The sequence below is a fragment of the Platalea leucorodia genome (assembly GCF_965183815.1).
Source record: "Platalea leucorodia genome assembly, chromosome: 17".
NCBI lineage: Eukaryota > Metazoa > Chordata > Aves > Pelecaniformes > Threskiornithidae > Platalea > Platalea leucorodia.
The window spans coordinates 1,281,789-1,305,895 of NC_138839.1; the positions used below are offsets into that span (position 1 = coordinate 1,281,789).

The window sequence follows — 24,107 nt, forward strand, 5'->3', positions numbered from 1 at the left end:
GCGGCACCGGCTGCCGAGGCCCCGCGGGAGCTCCCGTGCGCCGCGGGAGCGCGCTGCGGGAGGGGCCGCCGCGCTCGGCCTGCGAGCGGGGGGCGCGGGCCCCGCACCGGCCCCGCTGCCCCCAGACCCCCGCGGCAGCCGGAGGGTAACCCCCTCCGCCGCGACAGCGAGGGACGGGGCCGCCGGCCACTCACCGCCGCCGCCCGCTCCCCCGCCGCGGAGCGCCGCTCCCCAGCGCCGGGATCCGCCTCCTCCCGCCGCCCGGCCCGGGGCGGGCAGCGCCGCTCGGGGAGGAGGCGGCGGAGCCGGGCCCCTGCAGGCGCCCGCCCGCTCCGCGGCCCCGGCCCGGTCCCGCCCGGGGCCCCCGCGCAGGAGGCGCCGGTCCCGCCGCGACGCCCGCACCTACCGCGGCCCGGAGCGCAGCGCGGCGGCCGGGGAGGGGCGGGCCGCGGCGGGGGCGGGCGCGGAGCCGCCCCGGGGAGGGACGGGGCCGGGCCGGGCCGCCCCCGCGGCCGGAGGCGCCGGGGCCGGGGCGCTCGGGGTCCCCGACGCTGCCCCGAGCGCCGGCAGCCGGTGCCCCAGGCACCTCGGCGTGGAGGAGGGCAACGCTCCCCTCCTGGGCACCGTCCCGGGGGCCGGGACCTCACAGGAGCGCGGAGCTGACCAGACTTAACTGAACAGGACTTCTCGCCGCTTCTTGGCCTTCCCAGCAGAAGGTGCCTGCCCGGCCCTTCTCTCCTGGCCCCTGGACTCTCTCGGGTCGCCCATTCCCGAAAGCCTCGTCACCAAGGTCACTGAAGGGTACAGGATCCTTCGGCATCGCCCTCCCATCGTGTTAACGGGTGACAAACTACCGCACCTCCGACTGTCCTCAGGGCCCGGCCAGCAACAGGCACGCAGTCACTCCAAGCAGGCCAGGGACTGTTTCTTACTAAAGGCGCGTGTAAGGCTTGCCGTGGCAGCTTACATCTTCCCTGGTTAAACGCAATCGCGGGCCGTCCCTCCAGGGGCATAAACCGCCTGGTTCGGATGCTTTGGCACCGCACGGCCTCTGTCAGGACGCGCAGCTACCGGGGGAAAGAGGATCCGAGGGTCGGGCTGCTGACAGCCGCCCAGTAACGCGGCTGCCCAGTAAGGCCAGGCCCAACAGTGCTCTGTATTCACTGGGAACAGATTTTTCCTTGACCTTCTCTTTTGTCCCCCACTCTGATTCCCGCCCCCCCCCCCCAAAATGGAGCCTTTCTCTCGCTGGTTTATGGTGAATCTCAAGTGCTTTCTGGATGACAAAGTCCACTTGTCAGCAATATCCTTTTCAAAGACTGTTCTCTTCTCTCTAAGGCCTGCCTGACAATCGCTCTATTATCAGAGCTTTCTTATCCGATAGATTTTTTCCCTTTCCCTCCAGGGCTAATAAGGAGAAAGGCTGCCAGCCGTCACGGAGAGGCAGAGGGTTTCTGCTCAAGAGTTCAGCTAAGACTGAAACCCTTACATGGCAAACTCCAGGGAAGGGCTATTATGCTGTATGTAGGATACCATCATTTGATCACGGTGAATGACTTTTTGAAGCGGAGACCATTCATCAGTTTTGTAATGCATGTTGTTAGTTCAAAGACCCTGCTTTCAAGTCATTTTTGCTCCCAGGGCCCCCGCTGAAACATCTGACCGCTATCACTAGATAGTTCGCTAACTCTCGGCTCGTAGCTGTGAAAGGAAATATTCCTGACGGGTTTAGGTAGCTCACTAGTTCTGTCCTAACCTGTTCCCCCGCCCCAGAGCGTTCTCACTCTTCCCCGTGCAAACTTCCCAGCGAGGACGACGCACCCCTTCCGCGGGACGCAGGCACGGCTCGGCGGCACCACTGGTCCTTCGGGACCTCGGCGGCAAGGAGGGACGTCCATCATTTAATTTTTTGAAGCTCTTTTGCGGTATTAACAAGCCAAGCACGTAATACATCAGACAACGGTTACTGCAGGGGCGGGGAGCGCTCGTTAGCGTTATGCCCCATTACTCGGCCAGGAAGGGTTCTGCCGGCTCTGGGTGCCCTCCTGCGCCCGCGGTCGGCCCCCGCAGCCCCCGGCGAGGACGTGGGCGCTGCTCGCTCAGCCCCACGCCGGCCCTGGGAATCGGCCCCGCAGCAGAGAAAATCGGAGGAGGCCGGGCAGCGGAGAGGGCAGGAAGGGCTGCAGAGCCGTCCCGGCTCCCCGGGAGGACGCGCCGTGGCGCAAGCAGCAGAGACGGTGCAGGACTGGCTTCCTTCTGTACCACAACGAGCTGCGTGGGAGCCGGAGGAATAAAAACTGCTATTTTTGCTAAAAATCCTGAAATCCAATTCTTCATCAGACTGTTTCTTCCTGTCAAACACCCTCAAACCGCTCCCGTCCAAGTTCCTATTTCTGTTGCCTCCCCCTCAACTCCTGGGCTTGCTCGTCCGTGCCACGCCTTTCCAACAGACCTTTCCGCACAGTAAGAGCGCAGCCCATCCCAGCGCCCCATTCTGCGCGTTTGTCGTTGTGTCTCTACTGTTCTTCCAAGAAAAAAAGCTCACGGGACCATTGCTTATAAAAGCACACAGGTTTATTGCATATCAATCTCATGTATAAATTCATTGTAGCATTGGAAAGATTACATTTGGTATACATTCCTATTCTACAGCATTAACCTCAAAATCAGCTTTTTCTATTCATTATTTTAAAGGAATTTCTCTACACAAGTACATTTGCCTTTTATCACAAGCATCAAAATGAAATTTGTAAAATCGCTTTTTTAATTATTTTCTACACTTCATATCTTTTATTTCATTATGCTCCCAACAAAGCGATTTCATATTAATTAATAACTGCCAACACTTTTTTTTTTTATTCCTTGGCAGTTCAAGGCTTCTAGCCTCGGACGCAAAATCTAATCACATATACAATAAGTGCATCTACGGAATTTTTTTCTTTTTAATAAAAATTTCACAAACAGACACAATAATGACTGCTAAACACAAGTCATGCACAGTTTACTTATAAACATAACAGAAGCAATATACAATCAAGAATGATATGGAACAAGCACCATCCTCTTTCTCAATGTTTTTTAAACATTATATGAAAACCAGACATTTACAATTGATTTAAAAAAACACTATACAGTTCTAAAGAAAAAAAAAAACCCCTAAATCATATCTGTATTGTAACAATGGGCAAAGGAATGACATAGGATGCACAGATTTATGATTCTTGCAAGCACAATATATATATGTTTTAAATTACATCTTCTGCAGGCTGGAAATGACATCAGGGCAAAACATCTCTTGCTTTGAAGAGAGCAACCAGAATGTAAAATACATTGAGAATGACTTTCAGAATTACTTTGTTCACATGTGAATTGCACATTTGGAAATCAAAGCTGCCTTTTTTTTCTTTTTCATTCTTTTTCCAAAGTGGTAATAAGAATTAATGACAGAAGAAAGAGAAAAATAATCTTGGAATCATTCAATAACATTTTAATCACAGTATCACTCAACACTACAAAGAAAAAGTTCCATGGCTTTGTGAAAACACTACTGACCATCGTCTAGGAGCAGAGGCTTTGCCCTTATGTTACCAGCACTGATCCGAGCGGCCTGCGTCGCCCCCCGCCCGCTTTCCGACGGGCAGAAAGGGGCAGGTTCCCACACCATGAAGCTCTCCCCCTTCCCCCGCCACACACACACACACAATACAGCACGTAAAAATCGAACGCAAGTCAGTAGATTGGAATCGGCTGAGGGGAGGGGGCTCACAATCCAGTGCTTTGATGCTTAGAGTCAAACACGTTCATGTCATTGTGCAAGTGCTTTTCAAAATGCTTCGCATGAAGTGAGAAAGAACGTCTACTGGAAGTCTAAGTGCTGATTAGGGAGAAATCGAAAGCTTCCACTAGTCTGTTTTAGGCAAGACAGAAACCCAGCTTTGTGTTTTGTCCTGGAATGCAAGAGGCAAACGCGGCTCGTGTTTTGCTGTTTCACCCCGTTGGGTTCGGCCTTGCTGCTGGCCCTCGGCTGCGCCTGCGGAGCCCCGCGCACCCGCTCGCCGCAGCCCGCGAAGCGCGGGCCCAGCCGGCACGGGTGCGCTTCAAAGGCGAGCGGCCGGAGCCGCCGGCCGCCCAGCAGCAACGCCCGCACGCATCAAACAGAAACCGCGCTCCGCACCGCGGCGGCCCTGCTGCGCCTTCAGCTTTCTGCATCGGCCGCAGCGATTCGCGTCGGTACTGCCCGCCGGGCTCCCCGCAGGCACGAGAAAGGGAAAGCACAGGCGTCCGACCTGTTTTCTCCTCCCTAACTAGCTCAGGCAGAAAGAGCTACCTGTGGTCAAAGTCACATTCGGGAGAAGCAAGGACCCTTCTCGGGGTACCTTCACTTCAGCAGTGCCGAACAGCCGGGAACAGCCGGCGGCCGTCAACCTTATCTGGCTATACCAAAAATTCACAGGGCTCCTCCCGTTCTCTCCTCCTTGCTGTTGTGGCAATATGGCTACGAGATGCGAAAATGCTTTTAATAAATAGATCCTACACAAATATTCCTGGTTTAAATCACACCTCGAGTCGTGCCCTGGCTTTCAAACAAACAGCAGCCCGTATTCCAACCGCTGCAGCCCACACCTCGCTGCGTGGCGCCGCCGCGGCGGGTCCCGAGCACGCCGTGTCCCTGGCGCCGGACGGCCTCGAGCGCTACAGCTCCACGCCGCACCGAAGCCCAGGGGGCCCAGCCCTGCCGCACCGCGGGGGAGCGAGCCGCGCTCGGCGGCAGAGCCCTCCTCCGCACCCGCGCCTCTCGGGAAACATCCTTCGAAAGAAGGGATTGCTTTTGGCTACGACAGCAAACCAAAACCTAAACATCTGCTATGAGCTGCAACGCGTTTCAAGTGCAATTGAATGAAAGCTACAAGATAAACAGAGATTCGGTGAGGCTTTCTGTTTATTTATCTGTGGAAAAATTTAAACTTGTAATCAGTGCTAAATTAGAGGAGTCGGGAGATCCTACACCAAACAGAGACACTAGCTAGAGAAAACGGGAAGAAAACTGAATTAGGAAATATGAAAAGAAAAAAAATCATTTAATGATTTTTAAAACTATATTTTTCATCTCCGTAATCCCTGGCTGGATTGTACCCCCCGTCCCTGGCCGGCACCAGGCCGCGGGAGGAGCCCTCGCTCCTGCAGAGCTGCGGGGAGCACGGAGCAGCCCTGCGCGGGAGACGGCGGCTGCGCGAGCTCCGCGGTCAGGAGCTGCTGCCAAACTGTGCTTCTGGAGAAACGACGCAACGGACGGGAGGGCCGAGATACTCAAGGGAAGACCACACATACCCCAAATAAATCCCCACAGTAACATTCGCATTTCTCAGTACTTGGCCCACCGGTTGGAGACCAGCTTACTGCCGCCCCTTCGGCTGCGCTGCTGCCTCCTCATGCCGAGGAGCGCGACGTCGACCTCTTCAAAGCTTCAAGGATGAACAAAACATTGGGTCAGAGCATGCAAACACTTACTATTACCCACAGATCTTGTTCCAACATGGCAGACAGCGCTGCAGTCCCTATCAGAAAGATGCTCAGACGTACGGCTGACTCCAAGCAGATGCTCCAGGAGCCACGGAGCTGCAGCTCAGGCTTTCACGCTGTAACGGGACAGGAGCGATCCATCCCCATGCTCAAGGCCGGGCTACGTTTCCGTGCTCTCCTGGAGCAGGGCCTGGGAACCTGCAGGGCTGGACAGTCCCATCGGGGCCGAGCGCTCCTCCGGGCCGTGCTGGCAGCGATGGGCCCCTGGCCCCGCGAGCGCTCGCTGGACGAGTCTCTCTCCGCGTGCCGGGGAGTGAGGCCGGCAGCCGGCTGCGCGGGTCAGGGCTCGCAGGCCGGAGGCTTTCCCGGGGCAGGGCGCGGGTGCGCACCTCTGCTGCTGCCAAGAGCGAGTCCGCCAAGGACGCTGCGCTGCCGCCAGCTCTGCCGTGCCGTGGCCTCGGCAGTCGCCCGCTGGCTCGGTGGCATCGCTTGCCAGCTCGGTGGCATCGCTCGGTGGCATCGCTCGCCGGCCCCCCCAGCCGCACCCGACGGCTCCCGGGTCTCCGGCCGGCCCGGCGCTCGCCCTGCGGAGCCTGGCTGGCCGCGCTCGGTGGAAGGGCCCGCGGGGACGGGCCGCTCGCTTTCGGGGGAGGCTGCGTTGGCTTTCCAACCGGCCAAGGGAATAAATAGAAACTTTCGCCTAATGCAACGGTCACTTAAAGGCAAATGTAACAAAACGTATGATTGTCTGGAGAATCGGCAGCAAGGCTAGCAGGATTGATCAGGGTCATTTGGCACACGGACAAACTCTTCCTACTCCCTGGTTATCAATCATACAACATACAACCTTAATTACACAAGTTTGGTCCTTCACTACATACTTATATTAACATTATTTCTTCACAATAATGATATCTAATGCAAAAAATACTGTTAAGGAAGAAATAAAATAAGAAAAGAATTAGCAAAAAATTACAAGTTATATACAGATTAAAATAAATTCCATCAGGAAAAGAAACAATTCTTTTTTATTATTTTCAGTTGGCCCCTGTGGGAATAATTTAAAGGCCAAGCGCCTGGGCAGGGCTGTACTGCAGCAGCAGCAGAGGCAGATGTGCTGGGACGGGAACGTCCCATCTCCTTCGTAGAGACTGGGTTCTTTTGACGTTGTCGGCTCTCGGGCTCCACTTACCCAAGAGCTTTGTGCAAAGAGATGAAGCAGTTCGGGTTACGCTGACTGTTGGTCTCAAGAGCCTTGGGCACTTTCACAGGGTGTTGTGGAAAACCAAAAAGGAAGGGTAAATTTTCTTGGAAAATAGGCGGATGCTGCGAATTTACCTTCTGTTCCTTCTGCACCAAAGCTACCCTAGATGCTTTCCTCCACGGGCAGGCTGAGGCTCCTGGCTATCCCAAAACAGCCTCGCATGTGCTCTTGGGTGCAAAGAGTGCATTGCAAAGGTACTGTTCCTAACACAACCTCCGCTTTATTTGAGTAGCTGTTGCCTTTGTTTTAGCATGCTGGAATGAGGCTTCCCCGTTGCGTTTCTCCAGCCTGGACTGGCACAGAAGCCTCCGTCTGTTCCCTTCCATGCCAAGCAGACAGAGAGGCTACGCGTGTCAAGTATTCACAGGCAGATACACTGACGACTGCGTGCTGTTTCTCTGAAATCGGCCATTAACCCAGTTCTGCAAGCAGTTACTACCTGATGAAATACTTACTGGAAGCACACCCAGCACTAAAATATGCTGAAACTAATGGGAAAAGTTCCTCTCGACTCCGCTGGCTTTGAATGCAACCTTTACACAGCCAGGCTGCCAGAGCACCTCCAGACTCCGAGCAGGTTGCTGCTGCAGAACTGCAACGGCCGAGATGCAGAGGCACACGTTTGCACTCAGCGGCGGCAGCAGCCCAGTCCTCGGCATTTCTAACTTGTAGATGATGTAATGCAAAAATTCTCAGGACACGCCTTCTGAACTTTACCTGGGTAGGCAATGGTATCCTTTGCAAGGTCTAATTGCTTTCCTGACTATTCTGTAACTCAGCTTTACCTGCAAAATCACTGCTCCAACAGCAGATTGTAATTGCAATGTAGAATAGCACAAACATCACAGTATTTCTGGAGGCTGCTTTCTATCAGTAAAGAAGATGAGACTTTGAAGCGATTTAAAATCACTCATAAAATATCTGCGAGCAATTTTAGAGTCAGAGAGACAATTCGATTCTTAGCTATGTGCTTGAATAGAGGGCTGTACCCCTGAGGTTGCTGAAGCAAGTAAATTTTAACCTTTCTACTTAAATTATAGGCCAAATAGCAGCGTGCAATGCATAAGCAACCATCCAGCATACCAAAACAACTGCACGAGGCAGAAATTTCTGCCACAATTCCCAGATACTATCAACACTGAAAGGATGTCACTCTCAAAAAACCCTGGGAGATAAATGAGAAGATGTGTCCAAATTGGCCTTCCTAAGGCGAGACTCGCCCACCATCCACGCCCAGCTACACCCCTCCAGGTAAGGCTTCACCCCGGGACCCCTCTGCCTGGGCAAGTCCAAGCACTCTGAGCCGCTCCGTGCGGGGCGCCGGGCCGGCGCAGGGCAGCGTGCCACTGCCCCTCACCAGCAGACCTGCCGACCATGGCTTTTTCTGAAACACTCTTCGAGTCCAAGCAGCAGCTCGGGCTCACAGGCACTAGCAGAGATGGAAAGCACTCTTAACCTTGCAGCGTAGGCACAGACAGAAGGGCATTCAGGGCACAGCCGACGACCGTGAATCACGTATTTGCATGATACATCACTAACCCCAACCTCAGCAATGCTCCAGGCTGAAGATTTCTCAACCGGGACACTGCATATAGTGTATCATGACCGCAGGCAATGTGGCCTCACATTCGAGAAGCTTTGCACTGTGCCAATACGTTTTGTTGGGAACCAAGGATAGGACGGTATTTCTGCAGGAGCTCCGAATTTGAAATTCTTTTTGGGGTCAATTAAATGGGTTGAATTTACCCTTCCCTGGTATAACTCCAGTGACTGTGTCAGAATTGCACCAGGGATAGGTCACACCTGGCTCTCCTTCCTCATGACTTCATTATTCAGCTGAATTGAAAGGATATGCTACAGAATGGTTTCAAGCTTTCATTTATACGCAGGCTTGACTGGCTCAGTGACACTGTTTTGTAACGTTAGAGGGGCCAATATTTGATTGCACTGTTGCAATTGGTGTCTTGCTCATGCTATTCCTATAGACTGTGAAATCCTAGGGCTGCATCAGGGTTATCCAGTTTTGGAGAGGTTCATTCTGATAAATTAGAAATGAGAACTCTGGATAGATAAAAATGCAGGACTCGTAGGGTGGATGCGACAGGTTTCCTTCTCAGCCAAAAGTCCAGACGACTCCCTGAGGCCCTCTCATCCATCTTCTGCTTGCTAGGATTTTTGCTAGGATAATTGCAGCACCACCGCCTCCTCGCTTGGACTCTGGCCAGTGCCTTGTTGACCTCTCAGAGGTGGTTGATGGGGTTAAAGGTCCCCGACTCTGAAGCTGCTCCTGCCATGTCCAACCAAGCACCCAGAGAGTTCTGGGAGGACGTGTGGAGGGGAGCGTTCTCAGACAGGGACAGCATCATTGCATAAGCCTGGAGGAGAAAAGAGTAATGCAGAGGACACGTGTGAATACGCACACAGGACAGGCTATAACAAAGCGTGTGCAGCACAGCACCATCCAGTATCCTTTGGCCTGGGCTAAGAACCTTGCCAGCAGGTCTCAATTTACATCTGCACGCTAGGACGACACCCATCACTCCAACTACTCAAATTTGCCAGAGTTTATAGGCAGTTGTAGGGTTAGTCAGGAGAGGCCATCGTGCCCATTGGCTTCTATAGGACCAATTCTGCACCAGCTCTGCACTTAGTCACAAACCCACATGCTTAATTCTAGGCTCTGCTCTCAGGGGAAAGCAGCTACATGCAGAATGCCAATTACTTCATTTTGTTCTTAAAAAAAGTAATCCTACAGACAAGCAAGTGGCTAAGTGAGGCTAGGGCCCGGTCACACGCCACAGAAATGGTGTAGCAATGTCCACGCTAGCTGTAAGCCGATGGGCAGCTGCGGGCAGCAGGCTAACCACCCCGACTCACTGCTAGGCGTGAGCTCGCTGGTACCTGTAGAAACCTGCGCAGAGGTATTTAGGAACATAGGCATGAAATGCTCCCTAGCATTAGCAATGTGTTCACAGGTTTTTGTCGGGGTAGATTTATTGCTGCAGTGAAATGGTTAAAAGTGTCTGCTGAGAAAAATGCATTGAGACTTCTGTTTTCTCTATAACAATCTGCTTGCTTCTTTGTAACCCAGGTGCTCTCCCTCTTCCAGCACCACTTGTCTCATTCACCTTTGTGTCCTTCGACAGCCCACACAGGTGATGTGAAGACTTAGGTAGGGGCTAACCTCACATACTGGGGGTGAAAGCCAATGTAACTGCCACCCATGATCTGAAACAGAGGAGGACATGGTCCCCGTCCTCCCTGGTCTGTGTTAGCTGGTGTAATGCATGCTCCTACTTTGCAATGAAATCGTGGCCATGTAGCCCTCTCCTTCACGCTGAGGTTGCACCCACCCACACACAATCCTTTGCAGGGCAACAGACAAAGGCCATGCGTTATCTGGGACCATCAGTACAACGCTCAGTCCAGTAGGACCCTTAGTAATGCAACTGTAATGGTGACCATACTAACCAGTTATCCAACTTCAGTCTCTCCTCTTAAAAGCTAAGAGTCAGGTCTACTCGTCAAGTCAACACATTCAGGTACTGCAGGCGTGTGCTGGAAGAGGTACAGCTTTGTAGTGTTATGGAAGTGCCCGCTTCTAAAATTGCTTAAAAGACAGACAGCCACAAAGGAGTGCTGTGCTGCTCACACCCATGTTGTTTTACTATTACATTTCCTGCACAAGAGATGGTTCGAATTATTTAAGTTACTTTTTATGATCTAAGTGTAACCAGTCCTGCATCTCATACACTACAGAATTGGTCCAAAAAACCAAAAATACTTCTCCATCCAAGCATAGGCTAGACCTAACAACATAGTACAAATTTTAAAAGAGCAAGCTGTTCCTAAGTAGTTAGTACATGTGGCATATTAGTAACAGACACGTGTAAGAGTCAGGCAAGTGGCTTGTGTTTAAATTAGTTTCACCCAGAGAAAAGCTGTGTCCTATCTTCAAGCAGACCTTCCGCAGCTTCAGTACTAGCACCTACTACGAAGGAGGTCAATAATTTCACAAGTTTTGGGTGATGATAAATCAAAAATCATGTTCTGCTTGGCAACTGCATTAAGCTACTGCTTTGCTGGACATTTAAAATAAATTTCATGACAAATTCTGTTGCTTGAAGGTTGGAAAGGGACTCCAAGGCAACAGCTACGCTCATCCCCCAGGAAGGGCTGAGTATGCTCCCTCCAGTCCAGTCCGGTGATGTAACTTCATTGAACAGTTCTTTTGTGAGAATCCTTTTGTAGGGACCAAGATATGAACTTCACAAAATGACACTGAGTATTCTGGTTTAATGAAAAAGCAGAAAGCACAAATGGATCTGCCCTGCACCTCCAGATCCTTCTCAAAACTCCAGTAGGTGCTGAGATGTCATTTTGAGGTTTCTGGGTGGGTCTGAACTGGTCTAGCTCACAGGGCAGATTTCCATTTTATGGTTTGCTTTCAGAAATCAGGGAGATAAATGGGGAAGTCCTCTGGACTTGCTGGACTGCAAGTCCTGGAAATATTATTGTCTATTACACCCTTTATAATCAAACCCAAGGATACTTTATTACTGTTTCTGCAGAGTTTCTTAGTATATACCTACTGAAGACCCATCCCAAAGAATAAATAAATAAACAAAAGTTATAAAAACATTTATACAGACAGATAAAAACAGACAGATGCCCCTATCTTTCTATATAAGCGTGTTCCCACAGCACAGGCTAACCGATAAATGGATCTGCTGACCTAAAACTGATGCCCGCTCCGTTTCTCCTCTATTTCAGTGTAGTTGCAACAAGACACGGTTCACATACGATTCACACATTACAGTTAGAATCCCTGCTCGCTGGAAGGGGAAAATAAACCTCAGCTAAACGAGGCCAGCTGCTTGCTAATCCTATCGTACGTGCTGGCGGCAAGCTAGATAAAACGTTCTGTCATATACCTACCTGGTTTTTAGCCTGCCTGTACAGAGTCTGTTTTATTGTCTCAGAGTCTAAGGTGGAATTAAACACATCTTTAACTTCAAATGCTTCCTCGGCTGCTTTGCGAAGATCCAGCCCCTTCCCAAAATTCGGCATCTGCTCCAAATCTAACAAGCCGGCTTCGTCCTCCTCAATACACCTGTACCAATGACCAGGGGAAGGGGTTGACCTGTTGTTAGCTCATCTCACCGTTCACATCTAGCCAATGCGAGTGTTGCTATCCCAGTGCCTGCATGCACATCCCATGGGGGTCTCACAAGCCACATGCGTGAACTGACAGACAGACAAACACGAAAATGACCCAAAATGCAAGGAGCAAAGAAAAAGTGGAGAGCATGACTATGCACAAACAAGCATTAGTGCTATAGATATTTGTGATTCAGTGTGGCTACAGTTCACTTTGCTCTTCTGTGTGGAGATGTCCAATTGCTGTCCACTCCTTGAAATGTTTGGCACCGGCTCAATGTCTGAAGAACACTGCTGCATTTTCTTTGAGTTGCAATGAAAATAGTGATGCGCTGAAATCAAGTAAGATACTACTTTCCATCATGGGACGTTTGTTGCGAATACCAGTTGGGAAACTGAGGCAAACTGAGACAAAAAGAAAGCTAAGCCTATACTATGCGCAACAAACTTTAATTTTAAAGGTGTCTAGACATGGCTTGACCTTGGAAAAAAAAAGGCTTCACTTTTTCCCAGAGCTCTGAGAACTCCACTTGAAGTCAACAGCGTTTTGCTACAACTAAAAGGGGTAGAGCAGCACAAAACGGATCGCATACATATGCCTCTTCCTTTGCCCTGACCAGCGTTTTAGAGAGCAAGACATTATCTGCTGAACTGCGGTACCCTGAAAATGCTGTTCTCTGTGTTGGGCTAACTGTTCTCCTGATAGGAACTTCTCAAGTCTCGGACATACACCTTAGCACAGATTCTCCTTGCAGTCCACTTGTTTCATGTCCCCCACCACGGTGAAAATGGAATCTCTCAAGTGAATGCTTAAATCAAACCGGAGGTATGACACATGGCTTGAAAAAGAAAACAGTCGCGCTCACAATCTACCACCGACACAGGGTCAGAAGCCTGAGCCCCGTTTGACCTCTCAAAGGGAACGGCCCGCCTCACCTTCGGGTGTGGTCAAAGCTCATGGTGAGAGATGTGGGCTCTTCATCTTCTTCATCCTCAAATGCTCCTCGGGGCTCCGCAGTGGGCGATACCGTTTCATCCTGTGACTTCCCTGTCAGGCTGTCATCATCTTCCTCTTCCAGTTCTTCATCTTCATCATCCACATCTTCTGTTTTCTCATTTGCTAATCCATGACACTGGGAATTGCCATCAATATCCTGGATTTCTGGCCTGAAATATTTGGGCAAGGGGGGGAAGAAGAAAGAAAAGGAAAAAAGAAAAGATGCCAAATGCGTCAGTCATGCATTTTCACTGTAATGCGAGACTTTGATAATTTTATACATATGTATGAATACAGAGGCGTATTTATGTATATATACATATTACTTAAGCTACAAGGAAAAGGAAAACCGACATGTTTCAGGCATTTAAAAATCAGCCTTCACAGTGTCTTAAGGGCTAATAAGCATGTCAAGTATATACCAACCCAATGCTTTTCAAGCTAGAATTTTGTCTAGTCTGGATTTAAATGATGGTATTCCATCTCTTAAAATATAACATCTGTGGGACAAGCGGCTTTCTTCCTTCGCCGTGCTACTGTATTCTAACAATCTCCCTTCCCGCAACCAGAAGGAGGAAGCTTCCTCACAGTGTCATCTAACAGCCAGCCCAAGTTCTCTCTCCTATCACTTTTGCTATTCATGCCCGTACGGACCTAGCGGACTCCACAAAACTAGCGGTTTTGCGTTACGTGAAGAGAGCTCGAGTGGGATCACCAGTGCTATGGACTTGGGACCCACCAGGATGCCACCAAGTGACATAAAATAAGATGAACACCTTCACTAGAAATTTTATGTCCGCACGTTCCTCACTTCTTACTGTTCTTTATGCGGATCACATCATCGTGTGGATTTCTCATACTTACAGTTTGGACTTAAACCTTAATATTGGCATTCAACAGCTATTTGTGAAAACAGGATAGCAGCAGGTGAAATATCACTCAGTCAAAATAAGGCTTGTGATACGGCTAGAACTGAAACAAACTGATAGACTGGAAAAGCAGGTGCCGCCCGTTTCCTTCGTCAGTACTCTCTGAGCGGTGATGGACCAGGCCCGTGGTTTCACGGCAGAAGGCAGCAGTTCAATAATCACTAATTTAGCTAGAGAAGAAATGGTGTTTTCTCGCAGCTGCCAAGGGCAGCAGTCAGCCTGCCAGCCTGCTCCTAGTGCAACTTCGCTGGAAGTTTGCCCCACCGCTTGCAGCCCCGTCTCCAGCCGTCAGTGGCTCTCTGCTGTCAGCCCCCCTAACTTAAGTCACGGTCTGAAAAGACTTAACCCTGGGCGTAGAGCTTGAACTTGAACGCCCTTTCCTTCCAAACTGTTACAGTTCTCTCTTTCGAGCGTTTTAAATCAAGTACTGCAGGACAGAGGCTGACTGGTCTTTTAACCACGTTAACAATACAGAAAACTTTATGTGCTTGTCTACCTTTTATCTGCCAAAGTTGATGCTTGATTCATCTCACTATTTGCAATAAAATTTCTGATCTCAGAAAAATATGAATCCTCTTTTTCATCTAAAAGTGCATGGTTGTCTGATTCCGAGTTTGGGGAAGAGGCACTGGTCCCAAGGTGGTTTGTAATGACTCCAGAGTGCTGGCTCACTGAGAGAAACAAGAAAAGAGAACAGGAGAAACAATCAGGTACTGTCAAAGCTATTATTAAGAGGAAAAATACAGGAGGAACATTACACAACAATCCTCTCACTACGTATTAATGATTTAACATTAAGAGACATCTCACAGACCAAAGCTGCCAAAGGAAGCTCATGTTTTCCAGACTTGAACTACAGAGAGAAATATAGGTGCTATTTAGCATTTATGGATGGTATATACAATTGCATAGCTGTTTGCCTGTAACTTTTCAATAAATTTTTTTTCCTAGGCTGGGAAATCACTTAGTTGGCTTCAGCACAGGAATTTCTTCCTGCAGTTTTTATCCGAAGGCAAAGTCTATCTACCTTCTTGAACTTCACACATACCTACAAATGCATTTCAGGTTGAAAACCCTCGGCAGATCTTGACGTGTCCACGTCAGCATTGTACCGGGAGGCCTCACAGTGCGAGGTTAAGCTCCCTGGACAGAGTCCCCAGAAGTTAGTATCACGGTTGCTGCTTTACGGACTGGAAAAGGGCACGTACAAGCACCACCTGACAAGAGCTTGGCAGAGCTGAGTACTGTGCATGAGCGCCTGTGTGTTACAATCATGCACCGTGGATAAACGCATCTTTGGCTGCATGAAGAGCTGGCGTTTGTTTTTTGCTACCTAATGATATTCAGCCTTAAGAAACAGTGCTTTCCCTAAGGGCTTCCCAAGGACCAGAGAGACCAGCCCATGGTGTCTTCTCCCTCCCGTGCCCCACCAGAACCACGCGGCCATGCCCTCTCCTACCTGGAACATTCTCGTGTTCGTGTTTCTTAAGATGTCGGTCCAAGTTGGTCTGCTGCCCAAAGCATCGGTTACACAGGTGACATTTGAATGGCTTCTCCTTGTTATGGATGTTTCGAACGTGCCGCTGGAGGTTGGAGGAAATGCTGAATGACCTGTCACAGTATTTACACCTGAAAAATAGAAGCAAATGCCAAAGAGTGCAACGTGAGGGAAAAAAAAAAGGGCAGAAGAAAAATCTGACTATCAGAAAACCAGAAAATGTTGGTCTATAAATCTTTACTCAGCTGAGGACCTGGGAAGCACAAGGCATTAATCATTCCAGACAAATCTGATATTATTGTTACTCAAGGTGCACAAAGAAAGGATTAGGATTAATTAAGAAGCGAGTTGTCCAAACAAATAAGAATTTTTGAACAAAATAATTATTTTTCCACACATGAATGTAAAAATAAGAAAGGTGAATTTATTTCTTCCACCACTCTGATTTTGTAGGGGAAGCAGGTGAAATATGGCTGTGGAGGGAGGAGAAAGAAGACAGAAGGAGAAGAAAGAAGGGAGGTTAAATGTATACAATAGTTGTAAGCCAGCATACCCCTACATGACACAGTTATTTGGACATACAGAAAACTCCAGATTTATTTGTGAAATTCCTTGTGGTACTCAAGATGTAGGCAGTACAGCATGCCTTTAAAGGTAATTATGGTTATTATTATAGTACAATAGCTCCCAAGAAATACACCGTAGTTTCCAAACAGGATAAGATTTACTCCTATGTAGTGAATATCTGGTTTACGATGAAAAAATGTGGAATGTAAGGAGCCAAGCCAGAATGTTTAGGCAAACTGCTGAGTGAAGAAATGTCCTCTCTTTGAAACAAACCTCTGCAGGACCCAGGGTAGATGTGCTGGAAGCTTGTTCAAAGTTTGCAGGACCCAGGGTAGATGTGCTGGAAGCTTGTTCAAAGTTGCCCCCTCCCTCTCTGCACTGGGATTCCCCCCAAATACAAACAAGGCTTTGCTAAGCCCTGGTGCGGTGGGAACCCAGCCCTCTGCTTCTCCTCCAGCGCAGAAGGCGGCAGCCGACGTACTGAAGAGGGCAGCTTTGAGCCACAGTGAAGAGCTGCTGCACTAAAGCTGTAGGAAACCCAGTTCCTCTTTGAACCCGCCTGAATCCCTCATTAGATCTCCCCCGAAATACGTCATTTGTACCTCAACAAAGCTGCTTTCCTCAAGGCTCTACTTCCAAAACCCATGAGAAGTAGAATCCTTGCTCCGCTACAGACCTCTGCAAATCCTGTACACTTACAGGACAAAACAAAAACTGTTCTTAAGCCTTCATAATTCCAGCACAAAACCGCTTGCTTTAGCAGAACTGCTCTGTGCTCCTCTAACTGAGAGCAAAATTTGTCCCACTGAGCGGAGCTACTATCTGGTAAGGCGGGCAGACGGTGGTGCATCTGTGCACGGTTTGGGAAGGCCCGTAGCTCGCTAGGGGAAGAAGCGCACAGGACTCATCTCGTGCCCGCGCCATGCAAGTGTGACACTGGATTTGCCCGGACGCTAAGGACGTGGTATTGCTTCCTACAAACACAACAGGTTCAAACGCGGGAAGGAGGTGCGAGTGTAAAAAAATCTATGCTGTGAAACACACACACAATTTCCAGATGTGCTACAGCTGTGATTTTTATTTGGTCTCTAAAAATAAATTGATATTATTTTTGGAAATAGCAGAGATACATTTATGAAACACTCTCTCTTGCTGAATGTTTATGGATTCCATGTCCACCTCCGAATTTCCTACTGTTAAATCACCAAAAAGAATGAAGATATTTCAAATAATGAACCATTATCGTGATTAACCTAGGAAGAAAGCAAAACCTATTTTTAAACCACGGTTTTCTCAGTCTTCAAAAGTTTTGCATTTTTTCAAAAAACACAACTCAAACAACAGAAGAAAACAAGACGTTATTTGAACATCAGCAAGAATGAGCACCGTTTATATACGGCGAGTTAACACGCACAGATTTCCAGCTCTTGTTCTCCTCCTATCTGCTAGCAACCGATGAATCTGCTTTCAGGAGCTGCCAGGCTTCGGCAGCTTCTCCTGTCCGGCACTTCGGAAAACTGCAACGTCCAAACCAGCCAATACGCCAGTACCCTGTTATTCCACAGGACTTTCACACGCAGCTTTGCCCAGCTTAGTGCTACTGGCATTGTACCAGCAGCCCCCTCCTCGTCGCTGCTGGTGCCCGGGGCCTTCGCTCCCTGCCTGCCTCCCCCAGCTCCCTGCCCTCGAAGCCAGAGCAGCCCCCGCTCGGGCCTGCCCAGCGCCGGGCACAGCGGGTACCGGGGCTGCCCCGCGTCCCCACGCCGCGTCTCCCCTACATTACTCACACGAGCAGTTCCAGTGACTTCAAAGGCAAGAACGATCTGGCCTCCTGCATGTCAATTTATTTAGATGTTCAGGAAGTCTTTGAAAAGTTTCCTTTGACAGGTCCTTGCTCTAACTATGAGCTATGTGGATCCAGGTTAGGGTACGGAGAAAGGATAAAGAGCTTGTTAAAAAAATAGAAAACAGAGGGGCATTCGAAAGGAGCAATAGCTAACGTCTGAAAGCAAAGGGATGAGGGAGACGTACTGTATTATTTGTGGTCCCAGAGGGGTCTGTACTTGGATCTCTGCTGGTTTTAATCTAAATAAATGACCCAGACAGAGGAACCAGCTTAAATTCAGGGAAGAGGTGAACACAGAGGCAGGAGAAGAATAAAACTCAAAAGAAGTGGTATTTGCTTTGTAACCACACTGACAAAACACTAGCAAACTTTCTTCCTTATTCAGTTTAAAGTAACACACCAGTGGGCTAAAAATATATAAAGTGGGAGTGAATGATAGCCAAGAACGAGCCAAAGCCGGGACTCGGGAGCCCTGAGGAGCGGCAGGCAACCCTCGGAGCTCGAGGGAACTCAGGTGCCTGCTGTGACACGACTGGAGGGGAAAAACAGAGGGCAAAACCCAGCAACGTAAGAACGAGTAACTGAGCTGATCGCTATATGACTACGACAGTTTGGTAACACTTCACACGTGGCAGTGAGGCATTCGATACCACGCTTTGCAAAGTTTCAACAGCACTTGCAAAATTTTACACTTATTTGATGATCAATGTGAGCTGTAAAGACAGAACTGCAGTAACAAAGCATAAAACACAGGGGCAGCTACCCTTCCTCTGAGTAACTCCTTAATCTCAAGTGCATTTATACCAGGGATGAATTTAGGCTACATTTTAAAAAAAAGAAAACGAGAAAGGAGATATTTTTATTGAACTATGTGCAATCATGAATGACATGGTAGACGTCAGCTTTAGCGGTTAGTTTCAGCTTAATGCAGATAACAGGACACGGGGGCCTAAGAGGAAATTAAAGAAAAACAAATTCAAAACAGACGTCAGGAAGCACATCTTTATAGGAGGAATCACAGCCTTACAGGCAATGCTTCAGCACTGGGTGTAATTCAAGAATCAATTAGATGGCATCCTGGAGGGCAGGGACATTTGAAAGAAGAAAATAAAGTCTTGCTGAATCAAATAGCTTTTAGTTGTTCCCAGTCCAGGTTTTATGTAGTTTATGTGATTCTGTGATTCCAGACAATGAAAACAAAACTAAGAAGCAAACCTGCAATACACCCTTATGTTCACGTCCTCCAAGCACGAGGAGCTTCACTAAGAACGGCCTCCTCTGGATTTGGCTTGGTAAGCTCGGAATGACAGCAAAGTCCTATTTTTTACGACCTGAGTTTCCAGGTAAGTCTGACAGGATTTTACAAGCCCAACTTATTTTGCATTTCTCTGAAAGAAACAGCTAAGTTTGACAGTCCTTTTTACCACTGGGTTTTGAAATACATACTACTGAATTTTAGATTTGGTGTGGAAAAGAAGCGTGGGAAGAAGCACGTGGAATTTCACTGTACAGCATATTGTCTTTGAGTCTTCTCAAATCAGCTGATTTTTAGGAAGTGCGTTACCAGGTATTTCTTACTCTTCAAAAAAACATGTAGCACCTTCCCTTTACAAAAAGAATTAATTGGCCTCCTTATTGCTCATGTGCTATTTATTCCTACTTTATACATAATTAAATAGACACCTAGGAAGTTTAAGTGACTTGGCAAAAACCACATCGCTTCTCAATGACAACCAGGAATCAAAACCAAAGCACTCTATTTTCTGGCCTGCTTGTTTCTTGATCTACACTTGGACATTTGGTCAGTTCATGTTAGCTTTAAGAACATTTTAATCCATATTTAGATGAATATATAACACTGACAGAGTCAAAAGAAAAAATATTTAAACAATCAAAAGAAAAGTCGTAAGAAAGACAGCAGTAAAACACTCAAAAGTCAGCAACCTCCTTTTACCTGCCTAAAGTTGGCACGTAAAAAACAAGCTTTCCAAACAATTATTGCTGCGAAAGTTGGAAATCTCAGTTCTCTGAGAGCAAAAGAAAAATCAATGATAATTAAGCTCTTCTGTAAACGCAGCACTAACTCTCCGGAGTGCCATTATAATGCAACATTGTCCAGAAGTCAAACCTCCATTACAAAAAAAACACACGGGCCATTTTCTGGGAGAAGACCAGATCAAATAAATCTTTATTTTCCTAACCTTTGTTAAGTTGCAAGTCTCCTTTTTTGGAAGAAAACTGAACTAACAACCTCTGAATAATCGAGAGCAAGCATTTTAGTCAGACAGGGGTGTACAGTGAATACACAGTATTCATTCAAGGCGTATCAAATAACGCAACTGAAAAAATCAGAACGGGGAATGGTTCCAAAATATATGTCTGCTTTGGAGAGGGTTTTTTTAATTTTTAATTTACCTCATGTCTACACTCAAAATACTGTATGACTCTGTATGGAAAAAAAAATTTGACTCTGTGTGTACCAGGGATTACAATGTGGGAGAGAGTAGCTTCTTAAGTTAAACTAAGCGTAAAAATTTGATGTATTTGACCACATGGCCTTTTGCTGCTCATAAATGTGTTTGTGTTTCTCTTTATATAATAACTGTTACATTAGCTTTGTTGTGAACTTATGACTGTGTACGGAAATACCATAATACTAGCTACCAAAAATGAAACTGTTTGAATTGTTACTATCGTTTGACAACGCGCAAAACACTTACTCACATTATGGAAAACACAATGCTTGATTTTCAGTGAGCTCTCAGCTCATCATTCATTCCGGTTTGCTCATATATGTACCTATTCTAACAAGAAATCAAGCAAAGCATATTTTTGGCCAAAGTTTTTTGAAACCGACTGCAAAACACTAGGAGAAAATATTGGGGGAAAACATTCCTACTTGGTCTTCCATGAGAAAATGTTCCTCCATATATCTATATACACGCACACGTACTTACATGTATTTTCTTGTGAGTTTTATTCAAATTTAAGACGCTCACGGAAGCAGGCGTCCCTCTGCGAGAACCAGCCCCTGCGCGCGCGCAGGCTGGAGGGCGAGGCCTGCAGGCAGGGTGCTGTCCGCAGGAAGAGATGGGCCGTTTTGCAAAGCGCCCTTTTGCACAGACACAATGCAAACTGAAGTACAAAATCACATCACCTTGTCCACGACTCGCAGAAAACAGTCGTTCAGCCTTCTGCCTCAACCCCCCAGCTGAACCTGCGAAGCGGTGTCTGAATTTCCCCTCTCTGGTCACTCTTTATAAACTTCGCGATTTAAGGCAGGGCACTCCCTAACTTAGATTTTAAAGCAGATACACTACAGGGCTTTGCTTTTCTTTCGTTTCTTGATCTATTCCAGGCACCTCTGATACGCATTAGGAAAAGAAAAAAAAACCTAGCTAGACCCAGCAGTTAACCTACTAGCAAGCCCTTCAAACCAGCCCGGTTTTCAGAGACATTCAGCACCTTCAGCTGTCCTTGAGATGAATGGTTAATGTGAGTGTTAAACAACACTGCAAATCAGACCACTCATTTGCCAGCATACATCTAAATATAAGTTAAGTGTCTATCTTCAAGCTGCCAAGCCTGATTATTTTTGGCTGGTACACATAATATACAATCCTATGAATCATTATATGTAATGCTACAGGACCGCGGTATTATGTTGGCAGAGCTTTATAGAAAGCAGAAAAAATAACACAGCGGTGAATGAGGAGTGTGTCGGGAAAGGGGTTTTATCCGGGGGACAACATCACCTGTAGGGCTGCTCTCCGGTGTGTGTCCGCAGATGCCTTGTCAGGTTCGCTGAGCGCGGGAAGATCTTACCGCAGTACCTAGACAGCGAAAGGCAAAGCAACCGTCAGTGCCCGCAGGTCCTGCCACGCCAGATCGCTACGAACGCCGCACCGCCAGCTACCACCGGCCTCGCGCTTTTTGATACCGCTCCCAAGAGGGGAAAATCCCTCCACGCACTAACAGCTCTCAGCACCTATGCCCTGAGGGAGGAAGACGTGGAGGTGAAAACTAACAGAGCGACACCCGCCCCAGAGCAACAGGATTCACAGGGGCGAGATACTGGTGTAACCCATTTCCATCAGAGAGACAGAATGAGCCGATTGCACTGCATCATTGGGAAGGGGAGGAAAAAGAAAAAACCCTATCAGAGCACCCAGTTCAGACCCAAACGCTGGCTGACTTCTAAGCTTATCTTGGAGGCCTGGGCAAGTACACAGGAAGGCAGTAAGGCTGTAGTGACCCACCCCCAACATATTCTCCCAGAGATCCTCCTGAGCCTAAGGCTGAATAGCTGTGTTCGACACCCTGTTGCTGAGTTTCTTCCATCTATTTCTCTAAAAGCTTTCTGAATGCACATAAGCTTTGGACATCCACAGCCTCCTACGGCAATGAGTTCCTCTGCCGAACGGTGTGTCGTGTAAAAGAACCTCCTGCTTGTTCGAACCTGTCACTCAGCAACTGCGTCGATAACACCTCAGTCCTGCACGAGGATAAAGAGTGTTTAACCACTGCCTATTCGTCCTGTCCGTCGCTTGAGATTTTTATAGATCACCTTTATAGCCCTGTTTAGTTGCTTATCATACAGAATCTACTTGATCATCCTTCTCGGAATTCACTGAATTTTCTCCTGGATGAATGCTGCAGCCCTGTGTTACTGTTAGCGGGATATGCTGCTGTGAGTCTGACAGTCTGCTTAGAATAAGCAAATGCAGCAATAGGAAATGAAATAAGAGAAGGAACCGTGTTCCACAATAAATCTGATTCACAGTAACCTCAAAAGGAAGGGAGATATAAATAAAAGTATTAATTGGGAAATAAAATATTAAGGATGAAGGGTTACATTCTGTGACTATGAAACCTGACGCTTACTGTTGTAGAAGGAACACGAGTAGACTTTCTTAATTTCAGAGACATTCAGCACCTTCAGATGTCCTGAAGATGAATGGTTAACGTGAGCGTTCACCAACAATGAAAATCCAGATGTGAAGTTGTGAGTGTATACCTAAATATAAGTTTAGTCCCTATTGTAGGCAGAAACCTCAAATTTCTAAATAATCAGCTGCAATTTGAGCCCATAGCTTTTGTGGCAAAGCTGAACATAAGAGATACATCAAACAAAATATGTACCCACTTACTGCACCCAAGACAAATGCAGCGGGAGCCACCACAAGAACCTCTAGTAGCTGCAGGGAAAACAGCACAAGCAGATACAGGTTTCTATTCCCCAGCGATCTGCTCCGATACGAGCTGTTAGAGCTGCAATGGATACGTACGTATATCTGTGGGTACAACTGTGTTTGAAAAAGTTGTTTACTGTGTGCCATTTTTTAAATTCCATTATTTTGCATAGCAGAGATTGGGCATAGCTGAGATTGCACTCGCATTGGAGACCGTGGCATTTGCTGCCACACACAAGAGACTTGGCTTGGAGAATTCCGTTTGCCTGAGAACCTCCAGATCTGCTCTCAAGGTTATTAAAAATTACAAAAGAAAATAGAAGATGCTGATTTTCTACCAGACAAAACAAGCTATTTCAGAGTGAATTAGTCATCAGAATGCCCTGTTCTAATTCTGCTGCTTCTTGTTTTTCCTCCCACCCCTGCCGAGACAGTAAAGCTGCCCTGTCCCTGTGAAGCTGCGCTGCTGCACGCCGGCGGCTGGTGCAGCGTCCCAGCGGGGGTGGCACTCTGCCGGGCTGCCTCGACAAGCCGGGGGCAGGGTCTCGCTCCCGCGGGGCGCCCAGGCCCTTACCTGCAGGTGTAACGCTCCTTGCCCTTGCGCAGGATGGGATCGGATAGCGTGGGCGGTGGAGATCGGAAGTTGAAGGGGTGATGTGGAAGGGGCTGCAGGGAAGTGCCACTGTCTGCCTTCATGGCTGCAAAACTCTCCAGTTTCTCTGTCATTGTTTCTATGGCTGACATCTGCAAGTACAAGGCAAGACCTCATGTCATAAAAATCCACAGGAAGAACAGTATCTGACGCATAAAACCTGTCTTTTACCACTAGCATGGTGGTCAAAGCCTGTTGCTGGTGTTCGCTCTTACTCTCAGAAGCTAGCTGCACAGCGTGAAACGGAGCCACTGAATCCAGCCAGGAAAGAGAGAAATAGTGTATCGGGCTCGGAGAAATCAGAGAAGATACAATTGGCAAAGCCACGCAGTAAGCATTAGATCTCAGAAATTAGACACTTGTTTACCTTCTGCTATGTGAATGTGCTTACTTCCAACATTTCAGATTAAAAATTATCTCAGAATACGCTTGGCTTCCCTTTTTCCAGGGATGACACTGAAATTAGACTCCGTGGCCAACTG

At 48.0% G+C, this 24,107-nt stretch overlaps 1 protein-coding gene across 2 annotated transcripts in view; it reads right to left on the reverse strand.

Moving 5' to 3' along the window:
- Window positions 1–9,024: 9,024 nt before the first annotated feature.
- Window positions 9,025–24,107, reverse strand: part of PRDM16 (PR/SET domain 16) — a gene marked incomplete at both ends in the record, with an annotated part of 340,471 nt that continues 325,388 nt past the window's right edge. The window contains 7 exons of one of the 2 annotated variants that reach the window (XM_082328865.1): window positions 9,025–9,102; window positions 11,723–11,897; window positions 12,881–13,111; window positions 14,367–14,541; window positions 15,330–15,499; window positions 21,537–21,614; window positions 23,548–23,717. In XM_082328865.1, the coding sequence (XP_082184991.1) occupies window positions 9,025–9,102; window positions 11,723–11,897; window positions 12,881–13,111; window positions 14,367–14,541; window positions 15,330–15,499; window positions 21,537–21,614; window positions 23,548–23,717 (1,077 nt within the window). Of the gene's footprint in view, window positions 9,160–11,722; window positions 11,898–12,880; window positions 13,112–14,366; window positions 14,542–15,329; window positions 15,500–21,536; window positions 21,615–23,547; window positions 23,718–24,107 lie in introns of both variants that reach the window. The other variant, XM_082328864.1, reaches the window with a different exon arrangement.